Here is a 20,553-nt window from a genome sequence, read left to right on the forward strand (position 1 = left end):
TTGTACAATTTCACCATAACATCCCAACTCATATACTCAATACTTTGATTCATGAAGACCAATATACCAAAAGCTCTCTTTACAACCTTATCTACTTGTGATGCCACTTTCAGGGAATTATGTATCTGCATTCCCAGATCTCTTCTACCACACTTCATAGTGCCCTACCATTTACCGTGCATGTCCTTTTTTGGTTTGTCCTTCCAAAATGCAACACCTCACACGTCTGAATTAAGTTCCATCTGCCATTTTTCAGCCCATTTTTCTAGCTGGTCCAGATCCCTCTGCAAGCTCTGAAAGCCCTCTTTGCTGCCCAGAGCACCTCCAGTCTTAGTGTCATCTACAGATTTGCAGATCCAATTTACCACTGTCATCTACATCATTGACATAGATGACAAACAACGATGATCCCAGCACTGATCCCTGAGACATGCCACTAATCACAGGCCTATTATCTATTACCATTCTTTGGTTTCTCCTGTGTAGCCCATGTTGAACCCATATGACTACCTCTCCATGAATACCAAACATCTGAACCTTTCTGACTAATCCCCCACTTAGGACCTTGTCAAAGGCATTACCAAAGTCCAGATAGACAACATCCACAGCCTTTCCTTCATCAACTTACTCAAACACTCTGTCAGATCAGGTAAATATGACCTACCATGCACAAAGCCATTTTGACAATCCCTAATCATTCTCTTGCTATCCAAATACTTGTATACCCATTCCTTAAGAATATCTTCCAATTACTTACCTGCTGCTGAAGTTAGTCTTACCATTCTATAATTTCCAGGGTTACTTTTGGAGCATTTTTTAAGCAACAGAACAAAATGATCCACCCTTCAATCTTCTGGCACCACACCCATGGCTAATGTCATTTTAAATATGTCTGCCTGAGCCCCTACGATTTCTACACTAGCCTCCCTCGAGGTCTGAGGGAATATAACTTGTCAGATCCTGGGCATTTATCCACCTTTATTTGCTTAAAGCAGCAAGCACTTCCTCCTCTTCAATCTGTTTAGGTTCCATAACCTCACTGCTTGTTTTTCTTACTTCCCATGACACTTTACAAGTTTCCTGAGTAAATACTGATGCAAAAAAAAAACACAAGATCTCCTCCATCTCTTCTGGCTACATTCAGAGCTGACCACTCTGATCTTCAAGGGGACCAGTTTTGTCCCTTACTATCCTTTTACTCAATATTCAGTGCCCTTTATAATGTTTGGGCCAAAGAGATTTTTTTTTCTTCACTTTTAAATTTGTAATTAAACAATTCACATATAATTAAAGTCCACATTAAAGATTTTATTCAAAGATGCAGACATCAGGATATTCTTCATTGACTGCAGTTTGGCATTTAACACCATCATCCCCTCAAAACTGATCAGCAAATTCCAAGACCTGGGAGTTAACACCCCACTGTGTTATTGGATCATGGATTTCCTCACCTCCAGACCACAATCAGTGAGGATTGGTAACAACTTCTCCTCTAAAATCTCCATCAGTCCAGGAGTACCACGGGCTGTGTTTTTAGCCCCCAGCTCTACTCACTTTACACTTACGAGTGTGTGGCTCAGTATGACAATAACACCATCTACAAATTTGTCAACGATACCATGGTAGTAGGTTGTTTAAAGGAAGGTGATGAGTCAGCATACAGGATGGAGATTGAAAACTTGACTGAATTATGCAACAACAACCTTGCGCTCAATGTCACCAAAACTAAGGAGCCGATGGTTGACCAGGAAAGGAAAGCCAGAGGTGTACAATCAGAGGTGGAGGAGGTGAGCAAATTTAAGTTCTTGGAAGTCACTATATCGGAGGAGCTTTCCTGGACCCAACACACCAATGGCATTGTGAAGAAAGCACGTCCGTACCTCTATTTTCTCAGGAGGTTGTGGAGGTTTAGTATGACACCAGAAACCCTGGCTAATTTCTACTGAGGTGTGGTGGAAAGTGTGCTGACCATGAGTGTAAAGCCCTCCAAAAGGTATTGGACTCAGTCCAGAACATCAAAGGCAAAACCCTCCCCACTATTGAATACATCTACAGAGAAGGGTACCGTAGTAAAGCAGCAGCAATCATCAAAGACCCTCACCACCTAGCACACAATCTGTTCTCACTGCTGCATTCAGGAAAGAGGTATAGGTGCCACACAACTCGTACCACCAGGATCAGGAACAGCTGCTACCCCTCCACCTCAGTTTCCTCAATGACAACCTCAATCAGATACTCATTTAAGGACTCTTATTTGTGCCCTTCATTGATTTTTCTTTTTGTTCTCTGTTTATTGCGCACTCAATTTGTTTACAGTTGTTTGTTTTGTTTACATATTTTCATTGTGTACAGTTTATTTTTTTCATTCCAAATTAGTGGTAATTCTGCTGCCCCCTCAGGAAAAAGTAATTGCGAGGTTGTGTGTGATGTCATGTATGTACTTTGATAATAAATCTGAATATGTCAATGACTACTGTCCGCAGAACACTTTATGAACAGAAATATGGAGACTACACTGCAAGATACTCTCCACTAGTGAGCCACAGAAAGGATGGCCAGATTACAGTTTGCCAAGAAGTATTTAAAAGAGTCTGTAGAATTCTGGAAAAAGCTCTTGTGGGCACACGAGACCAAGATTAACCTGCTTCAGAGTGATGGCAAAAGCAGTGTGGAGGAATAAAGGAACAGCACAAGATCCAAAGCATTCCACCTTTGCCATGCTTTGCAACTGTAGAAACCTTTGGATTTTCCTTCACATTGTCTGCCAAAGCATTTAGCCTTCCTAATCTATTTCTAAAGATTTTTCTTGCATTTTTATGCTCCCCTAGTACCTCATTTGCTCCATGTTGTCTATACCTACTATACTCTCTCTTCTTCTGAACCAGATCTCCAAAATTAATCAAAAACCAAGGTTCCCTTTTTCCTGTTTACCTGTAATCCTAACAGGAACATGCAACTTTGTACTCTCAAACTTTCACCTTTGAAGGTCTTCTACCTACTGAGCACGTTCTTTCCAGAGAAACAACTTATCCCAATCCACGTATTCTAGATCCTTTCTCATTTCCTCAAAATCGGCCTTTCTCCAATTTAGAATCTCAACCCATCCTTCTTCATAATTAAGTAGAAACCAATGGCACTATGATCACTGGACCTAAAATGTTCCCCTACGCATACTTCTGTCACCTGTCCTGTCTCGTTCCCTAATAGGAGATCCAATTTTGCACTCTCTCAACTTGGTACCTCTATATATTGATTTAGAAAACTTTCCTGAACATATTTAACAAACTCCAAGCCATCTAGCCCTTTTATAGTATGGGACCCACCCCCCCCCCAGGTCAAAATGTGGAAAGTTAAAATCTCCTACTATCACAATTTAATGTTTGTGTTATCTATTTGTGAACTATCCAGGATAAACTTATCAAATTCATTCCCATTTATTTACATAGCTCTATTTTCCCAAGTAAAATCCAAGCTTCGCAGATTTACTTAACTACATTAGCATGGAATTTCAGTACTACCTCTTCCAGAGTCACCTGATCTTATTGGAGCTAACATTTCAATTTTCTTTTTTCAGAAAGCAGCATTTAACTGGTGCTGATGACCTTAGTTGATGACCTGCAGATGACCTTTAATTCCTGTGTTCCTAGCAACTCAATCAATCAGAATGGCATTCTCTTTGAATATACCACTAAACTGCAGGATGTTCTGGGAGAAGACGGGCTTGGGAGTAATCAACACCTATATGTAGCAGACAGTGTCCAATGAAAGGGATGTCATAATCAATATCGTTTCTGGTTTTAATAAGCAATGTTTTCTCCTTTAAGATCATAAAAAATAGAAGCAGGAATAGCCTATTCCACTCCTTATACCTTCTCTACTGCTCAATATGGCTGTTCTTTGACCTCAGCTTTCCTGCTCAAAATCCATCAATTCTCTTAATGTTTAATATTGAAACTCTTATCCTCAGCCATCAATCTTATTCCATGCCTCCTCTCTCACTGTACTGTCCAAGAAAGTTTGCAGGTAGGCCTAAGAAGACCAATGCTGAAGTGAGAGCAGATTGAGAATGAAGTAATGTGAACTGAGTTTAACAATGAGGAAGCTGGGATCAGGCCCTTCAGCCCAACATATATATGCTATGCAAGCTAGTTCAATTTTCCTGTGTTTGGCTCTTTCTCCTGTCAACCTTTCCTAACCATGTTCCTGCCTAAATCTCTTTTAAACATTTCAATTATTCCTGCATCTTAACTTCTCAGGCAGCTTGTTCCACATACACACCACCCTTTGTGTGAAGATCTCTCTTTGCTCCCTTTTCTTTCACGAGGCAGGGGATTATCCAAACTATTATTAGATTGAATCTTCATAGATTATTCAATCTATAAATGCAGGGCAGCAATCACCTTAATGAATGAGTAGGAAAACAATGGTTACTTCTGAAATGAACACTTTTTGGGTGTTAGTATTGAAACAGAAGTGATAGTGTTTGGTATAAATGTGGGCTTGGAAGATGGCAATTAGCAGACATTGCTTTTTTGAACTGACGGTGGGTAAGTGGGGTGTACCAGGAAATCTTAGGCTGGCATGCCAGGATCTATGTGATATTTATGAGACATTAAAAGTGGAAAATGTTGCCTTAAGTGGTGACCAGAAAGTACAAAGTAGGATGATGGTTGAACAGAGGCATCAGGTGGGATAAAATGGCAAACTCCATTCAGTGAAGCATAATGTTGTTCAGTAAAGGTATTCTTCGATCATATTGTGACAGGCAACTATTTCCACGTAGACTTACCATCCTTAATGTTACTGGCCATTTCCATTTTAAATGTGAACACCAGTGCATTACAGGTTGTACATGCATTGGAAATCTTTTATTAGTTTGGATCTAATTGTTTATAGCTGCCTCAACAAATCTTTGTTAATTGGAATGTAGGGAACATTTAATCCAAGACTCCTGCCATCCATGATTCACAATCTTGCAAATAGAGTGGCAATTTCAGTTTCTATCAGATATCATAAATGAGGCCAGAAATCTATCCCCAGTTAGTAACTCAAACAAGCTATGCAATTACTCAGTGCCTTGTTCAGAACTCTGCCTCTGGAATTCATTCCTTTGATATCAATCAAATGCATTTCTGAGTTAGTATACAACAAGGTAGCATGATTACACAGTGAGTTTAGTGCTACTGACTAGGGATGAATTACTAAGCATGAGTCTTCATTGGTTGTTCCATCAACAAATGAGAATAGGCATAGTTCTGATCGTAGAAAGGCAAGGCTAATTGTTTAGGATTGCTGGCATGGTTGTTTGTGAATCTGTTGCAACAAGCAATCTCTGTGATTTAAATGCTTTAGATTGATTGACAGCGCTGTGTCCAAGAAATTTGCAAGGCTTTTTGGGTCAATCAATTTCTCTTACTTCACGAATGCAAGTAAAATTGTGAAAGAAGCCTGGGATATTTTCGTCTTCATTTATATTTCTTATGGATGCCGGTCCATGTATGCTGTTAGGAAAGGGGACAAAAGCTTGCACTATCTTTTATTTTAAAAAGTACGTTAAAGGCAAATTAGATGACTCTTACCCCTTAATTATTTTTTGCTACTGTATGACTTATACTTTAAAATTGATTGATGGGTGTCACTCTAAGCCATATAATGGAACCTAATAATTATTCTTTCATCCTCCACTAATGTTAAATAAAGGCTTCTATTATTAATAAAAGAATGATCTTGTGTTTTAAAATGTCCTTTATGACCAAGGATGACCCAAATGCTTCACAACAAATGAAATGCATTGAAGTGTATTCACTGTTAGATTATGAGGAACTGTGGAGAATATTTGCTCACTTTGTGGCAACATAAAATTGTGCACAACATAAAATAATGACCTTTTACTCTCCTTTTCTCTGGGTTGGGATATAATCCTCCTGAAAGAACTGTCAGCACTGTCTGACAGAGGATAGACAGAGGCTCAGATTTTCTGTACACATCTGATCAAGTACAATCAGGTTTGAAAATGACAGCTAATCCTAGATCCATATGATTCAGTGTTACCACTGAGACATGCTTGGCCTAAGGCTAAAAGTAATTAGGATGTCCTGACCAGCTCTGTGTAATACTATTTTAAATCAAATTTTATGCTTGTGACCACCAGATCATAAGGTACAAGATCAGAAATAGGCTATTGAGCCCACTCATGAACTAATCCATTTACCCACTCACCCCCACTGCCTGGCCTTCTCCACATAACCTTAGATGCCCTGGCTAATCAGGAATCTATCAATCTCTGCCTTAAATGCACCCAATGAGTTGGCCTTCACAACTGTCTGTGGCAACAAATTCCACATGTTCACCACCGTCTGGCAAAAGAAATTCCTCTGCATCTCTATTCTAAGCGTCACCCTTCAATTCTGAAATTGTGCATTCATGTCCAAGACTCTCCCATCATGGGAAACATTCTTTCTATGTCTACTTGGAGACATCTTTCAGCATTCAAAATATTTCAATGAGATTCCCCCCCTCCCCCCCGCATTCTCCTAAATTCCAATGAGTACGGTCCGAAAGCCATCAAGTGTCCTTCATTCTTTCATTCCCAGAATCATCCTTGTGAATGGCCTCTGAACCCTCTCTAACATCAGCACATCCTTTCTTAAATGAGAAGCCCAAAACAGCTCATAATACTCCAAGTGAGGTCTCACAAGTGCCCTGTAAGCCCTCAACATAACATCTCCACTCTTTTCTATTCCTCTTGAAATGAATGCCAGTATTGCAGTTAACTTCTTCATCACTAAGTCATCCTCCAGGTTTACCTTCAGGATATCTAACACAGGGACTTGCAGGTCCCTTTGCATTTGGGAATTTTCAATTTTCTCCCCATTTAAAACATTTTCTGCCTATTTCTTCCTTCCACCAAAGTGCATGACTGTACACTTTCCGACTGGGCAGACAAGTGGCAAAAGAAATACATTCTCCTAATCTGTCTAAATCCTTCTCCATTCTCCATGTTTCCTCAACATTACCTGCTCCTCCACCTACCTTCGTATCATTTTCAAACTTGGCTACAAAGCCACTCATTCCTTAATCCAAATCATTAATGTACAATATAAAAAAGCATCCCCTACACCGACCCCTGTGGAACACCACTGGGAACGGTCTGCTGACCAGAACATGATCCTTATATTCTGATTCTCTGCTCTTGCCAATCAGCCAAAGCTCTTCTCACCCTAGTATATCTCCTGTTATTCAATGGGCTCTTAACTTGTTAAGTAGCCTTATGTCTGGCACTTTGACAATGGCCTTCTGAAAATCCAAATGCTCCACATCCTCAGCACTCCTTTATCTTGCTTGCTGGCCATTTGGTCAACTAATTCCAATTGGTTTGTCCAGCAAGATTTTCCCTTAAGGAAACCACGCTGGCTTGATCCATCTTGTCAAGTGCTTCAAAGTACTCCATAATGTCATCCTTTCCAATCAATTCCAGCATCTTCCCAACCACTAATGTCAGTCTATAATTTCCTTTCTGAGGTCTCATGTAGGTATTCTGACAATAAATCTGAACTTTCAACATTAATTTCTTCTCCCCAACCTCCCTTAGCGAATTGATTGTTCTGCAATGTTTTGATTATAAAATAACTTATCCACTGGCCACCATGACAGAGGTGCACCAAAGAAGAGGTACAAGGACTGCCTAAAGAAATCTCTTGGTGCCTGCCACATTGACTACCGCCAGTGGGCTGATATCGCCTCAAACCGTGCATCTTGACGCCTCACAGTTCGGCGGGCAGCAACCTCCTTTGAAGAAGACCGCAGAGCCCACCTCACTGACAAAAGACAAAGGAGGAAAAACCCAACACCCAACCCCAACCAACCAATTTTCCCTTGCAACCGCTACAACCGTGTCTGCCTGTCACAAACGAGCCTGCAGCTGACGTGGACATTACCCCTCCATAAATCTTCGTCCACGAAGCCAAGCCAAAGAAAAAGAAAGCTTGCAGGAGCAGGCCTAATCACTCCTGCATTTAATGACAACTGTTATCACTTGATCATATCATGCCATGCTCAGCTAATCACTGCCAACAAATCCCAAATCAGTATAGCAATAATGTGGGCATATATGCAATCTGTGAACTTTATACTGAGTTACTTAACTGATGTTAGCTATAACCCTAAATAAAGCGATGTGAAACAATTATTTGAATGCTGAGAACATCATGTTTTCTCTCATTAGATCATCAAGGACCAGAAGCTGCTTATTATTGTCGGTGGGATGCTCCTTATCGATCTGTGCATCCTCATTTGCTGGCAGGTTGTGGATCCCCTGAAGAGGACTGTAGAAGACTACCCTTTAGAGGTCAGTTTACAGGGTGCAACTGGAATCATAAGTCTGTGATGACCCCTATTTTGTGTTAGGGTTAATGTGGTTTATAATTTGGAAAGTAAGTATATTCTGGCTATCCATCTCATAGGAGGATGATGGTTCCTTTCAGTTGGTGTGCGAGTGGTTGCATATGAGAGTACCCCACTCCTCAGAAAGGAACAGCATGTGCATGAATGGATTTAGGTGAGAAGGGGTTGTACAAGTCCAGACGCATCCTCCTAAATTCAGCAGAAAAGACATCTGAAGAAGTCAAACTGCCTCCAAAAAGTTCTCTGAATGGTTAAAGCATTGCAAGGTGACCCAGACTTACAACTAGAAACAAACCTCAAATGTAAGATATAAATGTAGAGAATTAAAAGAATAATTTAGGAATTGAATTGTCAAGGGCTCGAAGTCTCCAAATCAAGTGGCAGCAAATGGATTTGCTTAGATGGTTATTTGATGTTTGGCATGGACATGGTGGGCAGAAGGGACTATTTTTTTTCACTTTGAGCTTATAAGAATGATTTTTATCTCTTCCAATATCTTAAATTCTGCTTTGTAGCATTTAAACGGTAATGAAACTCCATAAATTTTAAATAGAAGTTGCCAGCCAATTCTCAAGCATTTAAGGATGTTAACACAATCCATTAATGTGTTATAAATGAGCAGAAAATTACTCTGAGAGAAAACTCAATTTATCCACATTCTTAATGGGCCCAAAATATGAAAAGAAATTAAGCAACAAGGCTGTTACAAGATTGTCCCCAATTACATTGGAGTATTTTCAGTTAAATGTGGAAGCATGATTGAAATTTCTGATTTTTTTTCCAGAAAGCCAGAAATGTAAATTAATTCATCCTTGGGAAACGTCAGCAATTCTCAGTATTTATATCATTGGCTGGGAGTTGAGTTTTGGTGTAAAGTTGTGGCATAACTCATGAAATGGAGCTCTCATGGTGGTCAAGAAGTTTTGGTTTAGTGACAGACACTAGACTCCCACACGATGAGGCCTTGTAAATCAACCCCTTAAACTTTTGTCAAGATGCACAAATTAGAGCATGTTGCCGATAGTTCTAAAAATCAATCTTAACTTACAGATAATCACAAAATTACTTTAGACGTCGCTTCAAACATGCCCAAGTTTTCATTTTTCCACATATCCTGAGCAAGTGGGAAGGATTCAAAACTCAAAAAAAAAACTTTTTTCTCAATATTTATCATTCTTTCATAGTTGTATCCCATCTCGAGATTTTTCGGTGTAATTTCTATCATTATATAGAAAGCAATGTCATCATTTTGTATAAAAAATGTCTCTTTACTGCCATGCTTAATAGGCAAATAATGATTTCTAATTATGAGCAGATATCATTCTCATATTTACAATATCAACTACAGCCTACAAAGTTTTATACATATCCCAGTACACGATGCAAAGAGATTCAGGGAGAAGACAACGCTATGATTACGATTTGGGATGTTAGGAGGTCCTAGAAAGTGAGCACTAACTGTTAGTGTATTCCTGGGAGTAGGGGTGAAGTTACTTGGTAGTATTCTTGGGGATTTGAATAGAGCTGTATTCCACAGTCATTGGATTTGTTATTGGAAGATCTGTGGTCAGCAAATGATCTGTGGTCTGCATTAGGAAATTTAATAGAGAAATTAATATCAAGCAGTAACATAGAGACGTGGGTTGAATTTTATGGCTGAACAAAATTCTCAAGAGGAGGGTATAAAGAGAGAGAAGGCGAATCTTTAACTAAATCATAAAATGATTCATTGCAACATAAACCATCAGTGGAACATGTTGAGGGCAGGAATAACTGGTGTGTGGAAATGTGTGAAGGAGCCATGTTGAGTTGCAAGAGTTCAGGATTAGATCAAGCTTGTAAATCGTCAAAGAGCCATGTTAGCAATGGGAGCATTTGAAAAATTGATTTTCAGAACTGGTAAGGGATTTTAACTGGGTTTGGAAAGAAGTATCAGCAGAAGTATTCAAGGCAGTTTTTGCAATGAATTGGATATGAGGTTAAAGCTTAGATCAATGTAACAAAATAAGTGCATCTTCAACAATATATGAAATCCTAAATATGGACTTGTGAATGAAGCGACAAATGCTGGTGAATGTCCAGTGATTACACCAATTTCCCAGTAGGTTCAGTAGGTCACTGGATAAAGAAACAGCAATTGAACTCAAATAGTAATTTGCTCAACCTACACAAAGTGAAGCACAGTTAAAGTTAAATAAAAATGAACAGAGCAGAATCAAACATGAAAATTGACAGTGTTTTATAAAAATACATCAAATTGCTTTATTTGTTTATTGCATTTTTTGATTACAATGGGAAAATACACATTTTTTTAACTGACTAATTCAGGCAAGTAAAAAGTTAAACTTTTAGATTTTAAATATTCTCAGTACCATAATACACTATCATAAGGATTATAAGATAGGTGAATTACAAATTTATATTGCACCTTATAAAATGTCAATCAAAATACTGACAGAACTTCATGGCAATTTTACAACTGCATCAAAAAGATATGTGAAGGACAAAATTCAACATCTTGTGCCTGTTTGCACACTGTGAAAGGGGAGCAAAATGACTAATTTCTTAAGTAAAACAACCTGCGAGGCTAATTTGATATTATCTTGAGTGGGTAATCAGGCTTCCCAGATTATCAATGATTGCATGGCATAACATTTTTTAAATATGTTCATGAAGATCCTAAAGCCTATTCAGAGAGATTTACTTCCCTCGGTCAAAGTTGGCACTGAATTCACTGTGCTCAGTTTCATGATATATTGGCCACCTGCTGTACTGTCTGCCTCAAAAATGAGTCAGAGGGCTGCAGCTGGCAAGACAACCAATCCGACTTCTTCTAAACTTAATGTATTTGAGTTTTCAAACTTTGAATGCAGCACGAAATTTAACATATTGTTCACTTTGTTGATTCTGCAATACTCTAGTGTTTATCAAGGAATATCTAACCAGTTTAAAACTTTACTAATACTTAATAATGTGTAACTTGATTGCCTCATAATGGAAGCTTGTTCCCATGAACTATTCAGTGACACAATGGGTGGGAATTTCCTTTGTGTAGTTAAATTAATGTTGATTTTTATGGCATGAATGGACATACTAAAGAAGTTTAAGTAATGATGGCCTCAAATCATTTCTCATTGTGGTAACGAAGAGCAACATGAAAAAGAAGTAAAGAGAGTGTCTTCAAAATGTCATTGACAGCTTCATTATAACATAACATAACAATTACAGCACGGAAACAGGCCATTAGGCCCTTCTAGTCCGCACCGAACCAAACACCCCTTTCTAGTTCCACCTCCCTGCACAATGCCCATAACCCTCCATCTTCTTCTCATCCATATACCTGTCCAACCTTTTCTTAAATAATACAATTGACTCCGGCGCCACTATTTCTCCCGGATGATCATTCCACACGGCTACCACTCTCTGAGTAAAGAAGTTCCCCCTCATGTTACCTCTAAACCTCTGCCCCTTAATTCTCAACTCATGTCCTCTTGTTTTAATCTTTCCTCCTCTTAACGGAAATAGTCTATCCACATCCACTCTGTCTATCCCTTTCATAATCTTAAATACTTCTATCAAATCCCCTCTCAACCTTCTACGCTCCAAAGAATAAAGACCTAATCTCTCCCTATACTCTAGATGCTTAAACCCAGGTAACATTCTGGTAAACCTTCTCTGCACTCTCTCCACTCTGTTTATATCCTTCCTATAATTAGGCGACCAGAACTGCACACAGAACTCCAAATTAGGCTGCACCAACGTCTTATACAATCTCAACATCACCTCCCAACTCCTATATTCCATGCAATGATTGATAAAGGCCAGCATACTAAAAGCCTTCTCACCTAAATAACATTTAGCCCTCAAAGTTTTGCTGACCTACAGCATATATTCCCTACCAATAAAAACTAAACTCTCCTTACCTTGTACCCTGATGAAGGGATCAATCCCAAAACTTTAGTTATATACCTTGTCTCTGAGTCAGAAGGATATGGGCTCAAATGTCTCTCCAGGGACTTGAGTCGAGAAATTTTGTCCAAGTCTCCAGTGGACACTGAGAGCATACTACACCATATCAAGTGTCATATTTCAAAATGAAATGATGTCGGGTCTGTTCTCCATAAGATTCCACAACACAACTATGAAGAAGGGAATTCTCCCATGTACATCCCTCATCATTTTGGGTGATGAACCTAGTTAGGTAGCAGACCTCCTGGTGGGAGAGCAGTTCAGTGATAGTAACTACTGCTCTCTGAGCTTTAGCACGGGTGTGGACATGGATAAAAGCAGACAAAATGGAAAAATGCTCAATTGAGGAAGGGATAATTGCGATAATATGAGGCAGAAACTAGGGTGAGTAAATTGGGAACAGATGTTCACAGGAGAAAGCACAGAAATAATATAGAGGATGGTTAGGGACCACTTGTACCAGGTTCAGGATAGGTTGATCCCATTGAACCAGGGAAAAGATGGTAGGAAAAGGGAACCATTGTTGGCAAAGCAGGTGAGGCAGCTAGCGAAGAAGAAGGAGGAAGCATGCATTAGATTTAGGAAACAGGAAAGACTCATGAGAATTACATGGTAGCCAGGAAGGAACTTAGGAGAGCTAGAAGAGAACATGAATACCCCAAGTATTCTATGCATATGTGAAGAACAGATGTTATACACATTAAACGGTAGACAACTGAGGAGTGCCATAGAAAAAAAGGAATTTACGAATTCTGGAACATAATTCCCTGAAGGTGGAGCCACATGTAGAAAGGATGGTGAAGAAAGCTTTTGTTATGATGGCCTTCATAAATCAGAGTACACAATCTTTTGTGAGGACGTCTAAAATCCGGAAAGCTTCAAAAACCAGCGAGTGGGGAGAGAGACGGCAGCGCGAGTCGGACAGGCGAGGGGGAGAGACCAGCAGTGCGAGTCGGGTGGGTGAGGGGGAGAGACTGGCAGTGCAAGTCAAGCGGGCAAGAGACTGGCAGCGCGAATCGAGCGGGCAAGAGACCGGCAGTGCGAGTCAGGCGGGTGAGAGGGGGGGTGTGAGGATGGCAGCACACTGCAGGTGGGCTTAAATCTGGCTTTCCAAAATCTGGAAAAATCTGAAATTCGGAACACACTATCCTCCAAGAGTTCTGGATAAAGGATTGTGTACCTGTATTGAATACAGGAGTTGGGATGTCATGTTGAATTTGTATAGGGCACTGGTGAGGCCAAATTTTGAATATAAGGTGCCGCTTTGGTCACTGAATTATAGGAAGGATATCAACAAAATGGAGAAAGTGCAGAGAATATTTACAAGAATGTTACCTGGGTTTCAGGGTTTGAGTTACAGGGAAAAGTTAAACAAGTTGGGACTTTATTCCCTGCAGCACAGAAGATTGAGGGGTGATTTGATAGAGGTTTTTTTTAAATAATGAGGGGGACCGATAGAGTAAATGTGGATAGACTTTTTCCATTGAGAACGGGGGAGATTCAAACAAGAGAACATGGATTGAGATTGAAGGGGGAAAAGTATAGGGGAACTTTCTTCACTCAGAGGGTGGTGGGAGTGTGGAATGAGTGTCCTGCCAAAGTGGTAGATGTGGGCTTGATTTTAATATTTAAAGAAAAGTATATGGATGAGAGAGGTATAGAAGGTTATGGGCTGGGTGCAGGTCAATGAGACTAGGTAGCAGAAGGTGTTCGGCATGGAATAGAAGGGCTGAACTGGCCTGTTTCTGTGCTGTAATTGTTATATGGTTATTATATAGAAGGATGATAGGAATGGAGAGGGTGCTTAAGGATAAAGGAGGCAACATGTGCTTGGATGCCAAGAAGGTTGGGGAGATTCTAAAGGAAAACTTTGCTCCAGTATTCACCAAAGGTAAGGACCTTGATCAGGGTGAGGTTCGAAGAGAACAGGCTTGTGTGCTGGACAATGTTGAGGAAGTTCTGGATCTTCTTAAAAACATTAAAATTTATGTTTCCGGGACCAGACAAGATACACCCTAAGTTTCTGTGGGAAGGGAGGGAAGAGATAGCTGTGACATTGACTATGATCTAAAAGTCTTCCTTGACCATGGGGGAGGTACTGGAGGATTAGAGAATGGAAAATTAGGTCCCAGGCAACATTCTTGTTTAAAAAAGGCAATAGGGAGAATCCTGGGAATTTATAGACCAGTGAGTCTTACGTCAGTGGTGTGCAAACTATTGGAGAGGATTCTTCAGGATAGGATCTATGAGCATTTGGAGAAGGTCAGTCTATTCAAGGACTTTGTGAAGGGAAAGTCATCCCTTACAAGCCTAAATGAATTTTTTGAGAAGGTAACAAAAAAAATTGATAACTAGGGCAGTAGATGAGGTCTACATGGATTTTAGTAAGGCATTTAAGAAGGTTCCCCATGAGAGACTCGTTCAGAAAGTCATGATGCATTGGATCCATGGAAACTTAGCTGTGTAGATTAAAAATTGACTTGCATGCTGAAAGCAGAGGGTAGTAATGGATGGACAGTGAAGGTCAGTGAACAGTGGAGTTCTGCAAGGATCTGTTCTGGGACCTTGTTTTTTGTGGTGTTTAAAAATTACCTAGATGAAAAGGTGGAAATGTTAGTCAGTAACTTTGCAGATTATACAAAAGTTGAAGGATGTTGGATGGTCCTGAAAGTTGTCATAGGTTACAAAAGTTTATGGACAGGATGCAGAGTTGGGAGTAAAAGTGGCAGATGGAGTTCAATCTGGATAAGTGTGAGGTGATATATTTAGAAGGGTGAGTACAGAGTTAATGGTCAGACACAGAACAATGTAGAGAAACAAAGGGACCTTGGGGTCTAAATCTATTCATCTCTCAAGGTTGCTGCGCAGTTTGATAGATAGTTTAGAAGGCCTATGGGATGCTGGGTTTCATTAATAAAGGAGTTGAGTTCAAGATTCGAGAGGTCATGTTGCAACTCTACAAATCTCTGTTAAGACCACACTTTGAGTACTGTGTTCAGTGCTGGTCACTTAATTACAGGAAGAATGTAGCAACTATAGAGAGAATGCAGTGAAGATTTACCAGGATGTTGCCTGGATTGGAAAATAATTCTTATGATGCAAGGTTAGCAGAGCTGGGACTTTTCTCTTTGGAGTGAAGAAGGATGAGAGAAGACTTAATCAAGGTCTACAAGATTCTGAGAGACCTTTTTTTCCCCCCAGGGCAGAAATAGGGGACATCCCTTCAAAGTGAAGGGAGGAAAGTTTAGGATTGACATTAGGGGGTAAGTTGTTTTGAGAACTGTGGGTTCCTGGATGCCTTGCCAGGTGTGGTGGTAGAGGCTGAAGAATTTGGGGCATTTATTGGCCTCTTAGGCACATGAATGAAAGAAATATAAAGGTTTACGAGGTAGAAGTGAAACATGAAGGTCTGCAGACACTGTGATTGAAGTAAATACACCATGCTGGAGAAACTCAGCAGGTCAAACTGCACTTCATGTAGAAAAGATAGAGGTATATAACTAAAGTTTTGGGATTGATCCCTTCATCAGGGTACAAGGTAAGGAGAGTTTAGTTTTTATTGGTAGGAATATATGCTGTAGGTCAGCAAAACTTTGAGGGCTGAAGGGCCTGTACTGTGCTGTAAATGTTATACAGATTACATGCCCAAAATTAAATGGTTGTTTGTATGATCTTGTTGTGAAGACATTGATTGCTGTGTTTTCTACATTACAACAGTGGCTGTACTTCAAATAGTACTAAATAGCAGGGGCATGATTTGGGACATCTCAGATTTGTGAAAGGCTGGAAAGGGGTACTGATGGTAGTGATCAGCCATGATCTGTAAAATGGCGGTGCTGGCTCGACGGGCTGAAGGGCCTACTCCAGCTCCTATTGTCTATTGTCTATTGTCTATTGTGTAAATTCGTCCTTTTTTAAAATGAGCATTTGAAAGGAGTAAAAATAACTCAAGGGATTAAGCAACTAATCATACTGGAGAAGAAATGCACCTGGCCTCGAATGAAGCAGAAATTGATAAATCTTCGATTTTAATCTGTGATCTCCCCTTAGTGGGCCAGCAAAGTGTGATGTCATTGACTTCTTGGTATGTTGAACCAAGGTGTGATTGCACTTTCACTTCTTTTGACTGCCCCACTTCTTAATGGAAGAGAAATTAATCTAACAAAAAATATTTGAAGTGAAAGAGAAACTAAGTGTGCATTATTTTGGAGAGCTGGAATATTGACATATTAGTATGGTATTGCTTCTAAAATCATATTACTTCACTGGCACATTTTATCATCTGGGGAATCATAACACTCAACTAATAATCAATTTGCACAGTTTTCCATAATGCAATGATTTCACTGGGCTTTGGTTGATTGAACTTTTGAAACATGAACTGCTCTCATCATTGGGTCCAAGTTGTACATGTCTCCAAATCCCACATAGGAGGATTGTGCCAGCAGAAAGTTATAACCGTTTCTGATATATTGAATTTCTGCTTAAATTGTTCAATCAACCACATAATCTATTACAACTTTAGGTTACAATGCTCCATGAACTATGGTAGGGCAGTATAACAAAAGACAGTACTGTTCACTGGTTGCTATGTCCTCAAAATACATTCATCATAGCCTTTCATACCAACACTTCATGTAGCAGGACCAGAAATGCTACTGCAAAGTATCAGCTCTTCTCCCTGGCTCAAATGAAGCATAAACATCTACTTGATGACTTAATCTTTTTATGTTACATTATCATTAGTAAACTCTAATTCTGGACAGCACTCAAAATGCAGCAGAAATAGATGCACCATTATATCTACATGTCAAAGAAGGACACTGCCATATGCTAGTTGTGAATGGAAAAGAAGGAGAGTGGTGGGAGTGTGGAACAAGTTGCCAGCTGAAGTGATGAATACAGGATCCATTTTCATATTTAAAAGAAAAATGGATGGGAAGTGTATGAAGTGGTACGATCAGGGTGCAAGTCATTAAGACTCGGCAAAATAATGGTTCGGTACAGATAGATGGGATGAAGGTCCTGTTTCTGTATTGTAATGTTCTATGGTTCTAAGGAAGAAAGCTCAAATCTGAGGGACTGTCATGTATAAAGTTGACTCACAAGTTGGGTCTCTTCTGAAGTTGACAGAGAAAGGAAATAATGTTTCCCTAAATAACTTGGGAAAACAGAAATCTAGAAGAGTTAGGTTTCATTTAACTCCAAATTATGTTTTTTTTAATTTAAAGACACAAGAATTTCAAACCACCTTGTAGTTTTCAAGAGGAAAATGGAAATACTGCATGATTCTACATTAATAGTTTGTTACTAGATGCTCTGCACTCAGTATGATGAAGCCCCTGCCTTCATATTTATGATGGGAGGCTCCAAGACTTTTGTTCATGGTGACAATATTGCAAATCAATTTCCAAGTTCACATGATCTGCATCTAGAACCATAGAACACTACAGCACAGAAAACAGGCCATTCAGCCCTTCTAATCTGTGCAAAAACATCAATTCACTAGTCCCATTGACCTGTACCCAGTCCTTAACCCTCCAGACCTCTCCCATCTATGTATCTATCCAATTTATTCTTAAAACTTAAGAGTGAGCCATATTTACCATGTCAGATAGCAGCTCATTACACATTCCCTCCACTCTTTGAGTGAAGATGTTTCCCCTAAACTTTCTCCTTTCTCCCCAAAGCCATGATCTCTCACATATATCTCTCTTAATATAAGTAGAAAGAGCCTACTCCCATTTACTCTGTCTATACCCATCATAATTTTGTACACCTCTATCAAATTCCCCCCCCCCTCAATCATCTACACTCCAAGGAATAAAATCCTAATCTGTTTAATCTTTCTCTGTAACTCAACTCCTGAAGATCTGGCAACATCCAAGTAAATCGCTTCTGCACTCTTTCAATCTTACTGATACCCTTCCTATAGTTAATGACCAGAACTGTACACAATATTCCAAATTTGGTCTCACCAATGTCTTATACAACCTCATGAGAACATCCCAACTCCTAAACTCAATATTTTGTCTTATGAAGGCAACATGCCAAAAGCTTTCTTAACACTCCGTCTATCTGTGACACCACCTTCAGGGAATTATATATCTTATATTTCCAGATCCCTTCATTCCTATGCACTCCTCAGTCTATGTCCTAGTTAGGTTTGTCCTTTCAAAATGCAACTCCTCTCACTTGTCTGCATTAAATTGCATCTGCCATTTTTTGGCCTATTTTCACAGTTGGTGTAGATCCCTCTGCAAACTTTGAAAGCCTCCCTTGCTGTCTACAACACTTCAAATCTTAGTGTAATCAGCAAACTTGCCTGAAACACTTTACCGCATTATCATCCAGCTCATTAATATAGACAACAAAAAAAACAATGGTCCCAGCACTGATCCTTGAGGCACATCACTAGTCACAGGCCTCCAGTCTGAGAAGCAATCATCCACTACAAGTCTCTGACTTCTCCCATTCAGCCAATTTTGAACAAAGTTTACAACCTCTCCATGGATACCTAGTCAATAGACAATAGGCAATAGACAATAGGAGCTGGAGTAGGCCATTTGGCCCGTCGGGCCAGCACCGCCATTTTAGATCATGGCTGATCATTACCATCAGTACCCCTTTCCAGCCTTATCCCCATAACCCTTAACTCCGTTACCCACAAGAGTCTTATCTAACTCTCTTTTGAACATAGTCAGCGAATCCGCCTCTACCACCCTCTGTGGCAGAGCATTCCACAGATTCACACTTCTCTGGGTAAATAAAATGCTTTCTCATCTCCGTCCTAAAGGGCCTACCCTGTATTCTTAAACTATGCCCTCTAGTCCTCCTCTCCCCCATCATTGGGAACAAGTAATCAGACTTCACCTTGTCTATCCCCCTGATGATTTTGTATACCTCAATCATGTCCCCCCTCATCCTTCTAAACTCCAATGGATACAAGTCCAGTTTTTCTAGCCTTGCTGCATATGACAACCCTGCCATCCCTGGAACTGACCTTGTAAATCTGCGCTGCACACCCTCTATAGCTAGTATGTCCTTCCTCAAGTTTGGAGACCAGAAATGGATGCAATACTCCAGGTGGGGTCTCACCAGGGCCCTGTATAACTGCAGAAGGGTGTCTCTGTTCCTATACTCCAATCCCCTCTTTATGAAAGCCAACATTCCATTTGCCTTCTTCACAGCTTTCTGAACCTGCATGCTAGCCTTCAGTGACCGGTGAACAAGTACACCCAGATCCATTTGCACTTCCCCACTCCCTAGCTTGTCTCCATTTAAATAATACTCAGCTTTCCTATTACTTCCCCCAAAATGAATAACCTCACATTTGTTCACATTGAAATTCATCTTCCATTTAGCCGCCCACTCCTCCAGCCTGTCCAAGTCCCTCTGCATTTTCCTTACATCCTCCTCACACCCCACACCGCCACCCAGTTTAGTGTCATCTGCAAATTTGCTCATGTTATTTATAATCCCCTCATCCAAATCATTAACATAAATTACAAACAACTGAGGACCCAACACCGATCCCTGAGGCACTCCACTCGTCACATCCTGCCATTCTGAAAAAGACCCATTTACTCCAACCCTTTGTTTCCTATCTCTTAACCAATTTCCTATCCATGTCAGCACCTTACCTCCAATACCATGCTCCCTGATCTTGCCCACTAGACTCCCGTGCGGTACCTTATCAAAGGCCTTCTGGAAGTCCAAATACACCACATCCACTGGCTCTCCCGAGTCCACCTTCTTTGTCACATCCTCAAAAAATTCCAGAAGGTTAGTCAAGCATGACTTACCCTTAAGGAATCCATGCTGACTAGCCCTTATACTATTATTACTGACTAAGTGTTCTGCTATTTTTCCTTTTATGATGGACTCCAATATCTTCCCCACCACTGATGTCAGGCTAACCGGTCTATAATTTCCCATTTTCTCCCTCCCTCCAGTGGTCTGAACCTTCTGAATTAACCTGCCATGTGGGATTTTGTCACAGGCTTTACTAAAGTCCATGTAGACAACACCCACAGCCTTTCCTTCATCTACTTTTTTGCTAACCTCCTCAAAAAACTCTATGATTCATTAAACACTACCTAACGTGCACAGATATGCTGACTTTACTTAATCAGTCCTTGACTGTCCAAATATTTGTATATCCAATCTCTCCAAATACCC

General features: G+C 40.0%; 1 protein-coding gene across 4 annotated transcripts in view; it reads left to right on the forward strand.

Annotated features, from left to right (window-relative positions):
- Positions 1-20,553, forward strand: part of gabbr2 (gamma-aminobutyric acid (GABA) B receptor, 2) — an 811,906-nt gene that overhangs the window by 671,957 nt on the left and 119,396 nt on the right. For all 4 annotated transcript variants that reach the window (XM_069913637.1, XM_069913635.1, XM_069913636.1 and 1 more), the window contains exon 13: positions 8,225-8,347. In XM_069913637.1, coding sequence (XP_069769738.1) covers positions 8,225-8,347 — 123 coding nt within the window. The remainder of the gene's footprint in view (positions 1-8,224; positions 8,348-20,553) is intronic.

This window comes from Narcine bancroftii, chromosome 1 (assembly GCF_036971445.1).
Source record: "Narcine bancroftii isolate sNarBan1 chromosome 1, sNarBan1.hap1, whole genome shotgun sequence".
Taxonomy (NCBI): domain Eukaryota; kingdom Metazoa; phylum Chordata; class Chondrichthyes; order Torpediniformes; family Narcinidae; genus Narcine; species Narcine bancroftii.